This window comes from Filicampus tigris, chromosome 16 (assembly GCF_054856515.1).
Source record: "Filicampus tigris isolate MCC_2025a chromosome 16, RoL_Ftig_1.0, whole genome shotgun sequence".
Taxonomy (NCBI): Eukaryota; Metazoa; Chordata; class Actinopteri; order Syngnathiformes; family Syngnathidae; genus Filicampus; species Filicampus tigris.
In genome coordinates this window covers 14398823-14403745 of record NC_141232.1, presented here as the reverse complement: position 1 = coordinate 14403745, position 4923 = coordinate 14398823, and the positions used below count along the sequence as shown (strand labels likewise).

Sequence of the window (4923 nt, the reverse complement as noted above, 5' to 3'; positions counted from 1 at the left end):
ATTATTATCATTTAGTTTTTTAATGCATGTTCTCCCCGTGCCTGCGTGGGTTTTCTCCGGGCACTCCGGTTTCCTCCCACATTCCAAAAACATGCATGGTAAGTTGATTGGATACTCTAAATTGCCCCTAGGTGTGATTGTGAGTGCGGATGTTTGTCTCTGTGTGCCCTGCGATTGGCTGGCAACCAGTTCAGGGTGTCCCCCGCCTACTGCCCAAAGACAGCTGGGATAGGCTCCAGCACGCCCCGCGACCCTTGTGAGGAGAAGCGGTACAGATAATGGATGGATGGATAGTTTTTTAATGCATTCAGTGATTCGTGAAGTTGAGTTGATTTTTTGAGAACTTGTAGACACTGCTCAACTTTCCCAGTATGCTATCTATGGTTGACCACTAAGTGGCAGTAATTGCAACGCTGTGTGAATGAGAGACGTTAAAAAGCTGCCAAACTACACCGGAAGTACTACTTTGGTCCTTGAGACCAAGCGCACGGATAGCGAAGAAGGTAAGTAAAATCTTCAAATACTTTACTTTTATTCGATTACTTTGGCGTGGATGCGACATGTGTAATGTTTCTGTTAACCTGCGTAGAAGTGTTGTTTTTATTTTTGTTGTTGTATTTTCCACTGATAATAAGCCGGATAGGGTTTGGGCATGGAGGAGGGCGAAGAGGGCAAAGTCATACGTAACGTTCCCTAATGGAGGAAGGAATGGATTTGCTGTTGATAGTTACGCAGCAGATATAATGGCCCGGAAAGCACTTTTGAGGATAATGGCAGAGAATTGCTCATGTGATATGAATAACATCCCTAAAACGAAGCGTGAAGCAATATCAATATCGCTTGTTCTTCGCATCTACGTGTTGAGCAACATGAAACATGGCTCCTTAAGCTCGCACGCCTCTTGACAACCCTCAATTAAGTTCACATGAACACATGCAAACTGTCTTCAAATACACGGATGGTTGAATAAGCGGGTTTTAATACATTGATTGGTCTGGAGCTAGCTGTAAATTAAATTCATATGTAAGATTCAAGTCTGTGCAAAATGACTGCATAGAAATGTAGTATATTTAAAATGTATAAATAAATGTGTTTCTTTAAACGTGTCTATGCAGTACAGAATGTTTGTTTATACACGGGGTGCAAAAGCAGGTATACAATTTGTATGGGCTAGAATAGAATAAAAGTCAAAACCCGAGGATTAAATTTCTGTAGAAATTGCATGTACAAGTTGAAATTTGGGACTTAATGTTTTGTATGTACAAATTTTTGTAATTTGGAGAATGAGAAAAGTTCAGTAGAAGTCCTGAATGAGCAGAATATTTTGGAAGTTGGAATGGGTGAATATGTCAAGAAATGCGGAAGGAATAATGTTTAGATGTCACCTCATTTATTTTATTTGCGAAAATGTTGTGAGTTTTAGGAATGGGTATAGTTAACAAGATGCCCTGAATGAGGGAATTTTTGAATTTGGAATGGTTTGAACCTGCCAAGAAGTGCGGAAGGACGGGATTAATATAGACTGTTCATGTGGAAAAATTTGGTTTTGGGAACGTGGGATTTCTTGGTATTGAATTCATCTGAACAATTTGGAGTGGGAATAACTTTTTTGTGGAGTTTCTTATTGGGCATAAATGAGGAGGGGTTTTTTTTCTGGGGAATTCTAGGAAAACTCGACATTTTTAAAATTGTTTGTCCTGAATAGGTTGTATCTTTTGAATGTTAAAGGATTTCAATCGGTTGAGAAATGTAGAAGAGGTTGAATGTCAAAAGTTTTCAAAAAGTTTGTCAAAAATTGTAATCCTTGCATACAAAGACTCATTGAAAGGTCTAAGGTGCCATGATTCTTGGCTGGGCTCTTACTCTATTCCCCTCTGACTCAACCAACTCAGTTGTGCTTAATAAGGACTGCGGATTAATAACATTCACCCTCTGTTGTTTTGTCTTATGTCTCCGGCTTAGATGGCTCATAGGCTGCTCGTGCGCAGGATTTGGTCGCTCCCTGCGAAAGAGATCCGCTGCCTCCCAGCATCTTCCGCCGCCATCGCCTCCACTTCCTTTTCCACCTCCCTGCAGCCTTCCTCAGCCCGGGTCTCCTTCCTCTCCCCCTCACACGCTCTGCCTCGCAGTCTTCCTCACACCTCCCGTCGTCAAGTCTGCTTCAATGTGCAGGACAATGATGATTTCACAGAGAGGGTCATCAACAGTCAACTGCCAGTATTGATTGACTTCCATGCACAGTGAGTATGCACAGTGCAAACTGATTTAAATGAAAGCTTGTATTCAATATTACAATTTAACTTTGCTAAACACACAAATGAACAATGTTGTATTTATAGGTGCAGTTGCGCACTAAATTATTCAACCACCATAGTAAATTACATTTATATTCAACCTTTAAGAACAGTTGAAATTGTGCAACACAAACAGCAGTTTATTTGAAGCAACACAGAATGTAATTTCCTTTTGGCATTATTCAAACACCTTATGACAGGCATTTTCAGTACTTAGTAAAACAACTTTTTGTTAATGATCAGCTGCAGCATAAAAAAATGATGACCATTTTTTGTGTGCTTCCAGGTGGTGTGGTCCTTGTAAAATCCTTGGACCAAGGTTGGAGAAGGCTGTTGCAAAACAAAAAGGCCGCGTTGCCGTGGCAAAAGTAGACATTGACGATCACACAGACCTGGCTATTGAATATGGGGTGAGATTGACACTTTGTTTACATTGGTCACATGAAAATCAATGGAAATTATGAAAATAAACACACTCCTAAAGTCAAAAGGGGCTCAGTGAACCACAGTTTTTTTTTTTGAAGCCATACTTTATGACTGGAGAATTGGTGCAAAAAAAGTCCTTTCCACAATGTTCATGACTGGATCAGCTGCCAAATTTTTGAGGCACAGACTTTTTCTCACATGTTGAAAACATAGCCATCTTGATGTAGGCAAACAGACAACTTTAAATCTGTAAGGTACTTACTAGACGATTCTTTAGGTACACTAGCTGAACAGTGTTTTTTTTCCCCTTTGACTTGCGAGTGTAAACTTGAGGTATAAGTGCTGCATGGTGGCAGATAGTTCAACTCAACGCTCTTTACGATAAGAAGCAGTTCATCAAATAGTGAACAATTCATCAAAAAAGAGGCTTCTAGATGTTTAATACGAGTCTCGGTAGAAGTTTATTTTCAAACTTTAAACAAAGGCAATTACACCTTTTGTATTTAAAACAGGGAAACAACGGTTGCATGAAGCATGCCACTAGCTTAACGTTAACACTAATTACCATCTATGTTGAGGTGCTTTAAACCATTAAGCAATGAATTGAACAAAAATGGTTCCGCAACAAATGTTCACAGTCAAATAGTCTTTTTCACTGGTGGGCCCGTCAGTCTGTCATTATTTCAGGTCGGCCCAGTCCGGCCGTCGTTGTCGGAGAGATGCAATTGGCTTTGAGAGCGTACTTATTACGTCTCACACACAGGCGCAGTACACACAGACATGAGTCTAAAAAAAAAACAACAAAAAAAAAACAGTGTTGTATATCTTTCGGTCCCACAGACCGCAATGACAATGTCCCATATTGTTTTATTTCACCAATCATGTGTGTCTGTCTGTCTTATTTATTTATTGAATTTTGTGAGTGTAATGTAGTATGTTCTCGACTGCGAATCGCTGTCGCTGACGACGAGGGACTGGGCCGGCCTGAAATAATGATGGAATGATGATGACTGACAAACTGCTGTTCTTTATCCTCTGCATTGGAGGACTAATATTAGTGCTGTACTGATAAGCTCACTTGAATCCTAGACATGACATGCCCCGCTGCAATATGACTGGCTGATGCAAAGAGGGAAGGGCTACCTAGAATTCAACGGGATTCAGAGTAATGCCTCAATGAAGGCTATATCTGTCTGTCTTGTACTAGGACCTTGTCACGGAATTAATTAAAGTCATAGCTCAAGGCACCACTGTACTTGTTGTACTTGTTTATTTTGGCTCGCGCAGTTTTTTTCTTTTTTCTTTTTTTTTTTTACGCAACTAGATTTTGTAAATATGCCTAATTTATCCGGCGAGTATATCATCAAGTACATCGAATTTATAGTCTGCTGCATCCACTGCAGTTAAATTTGTGTGCAGAACATCGACTTGTAAGTACTTAATTTCTACAATGGTGATTTTAAATTAGTATGATATTATATAGTTTTATATAGAATTCAGGTTGCTGTTGACAATTTAATTTGGGCTAACAATATTAAAAAAATGATTGTTTTTCTGGATAGATTTTTTTTTTTTGGTACATGCACTATCATGAATGACTGCATGGTAAATTGTACAAAACAAGAAACCATACAATCTTATTGGTGACTCTTGACAGAGTGATTTTGTTTTCCCTCACAGGTGTCTGTCATTCCCACAGTTATCGCCATGAGAGGAGGCGATATCGTCGACCAGTTTGTGGGGATCAAAGAAGATGATGAATTGGACTCGTTTGTCAGCAAGATCATTGGGAAATAAAGCAGCTGTGCCAGGCCTGTCACTTCGCTACCATAGCGGTTCTGTTTTCAACGATTCTGCCGTGCCCGTTTCGAGTCTGTTGAGCAGCAAAGCCTCGACGCCAGCCAAGCTGAGTCCGTGCTCACACCCATCACTAGACTCGCTGCTTTTGCCGTGTACCGTCTCGTCTGTTTCTCTTGTTTCCTGTTCGAGTAATGGGTGTGGGCCTCCGTTGACTTTGGAAGTAAACGCTGTTCGACTCTCTAAAGCACTTACTGTCACTATTGATGGCCCCAACAGCTTTATTCAGACCTTTAGAGGAGATTTGTGTGTAACAGTTTTCTATACAAGGGAAAATACGCCACAGTACTGCTCTTACATTGTGCACTATGAGGGATGAACATTTATAGTTTTAGTAGTTAAGTGG

General features: G+C 40.2%; 1 protein-coding gene across 1 annotated transcript; it reads left to right on the top strand.

Moving 5' to 3' along the window:
* Positions 1-375: 375 nt before the first annotated feature.
* Positions 376-4663, top strand: txn2 (thioredoxin 2). Its single transcript, XM_086056741.1, has 4 exons — positions 376-503; positions 1963-2240; positions 2581-2704; positions 4401-4663. The coding sequence occupies exons 2-4, from the start codon at positions 1963-1965 to the stop codon at positions 4515-4517; spliced, it is 519 nt and encodes a 172-aa protein (XP_085912867.1). The 5' UTR covers positions 376-503; the 3' UTR covers positions 4518-4663.
* The last annotated feature ends 260 nt before the right edge of the window (positions 4664-4923 follow it).

Coding starts and splice junctions, on each gene's coding strand:
- txn2 (XM_086056741.1), top strand. CDS start 1,963: ATGGCTCATAGGCTGCTCGTGCGCAGGATTTGGTCGCTCCCTGCGAAA. Junction 2,241..2,580: donor TTGATTGACTTCCATGCACA/GTGAGTATGCAC, acceptor GTGTGCTTCCAG/GTGGTGTGGTCCTTGTAAAA. Junction 2,705..4,400: donor ACCTGGCTATTGAATATGGG/GTGAGATTGACA, acceptor TTTCCCTCACAG/GTGTCTGTCATTCCCACAGT.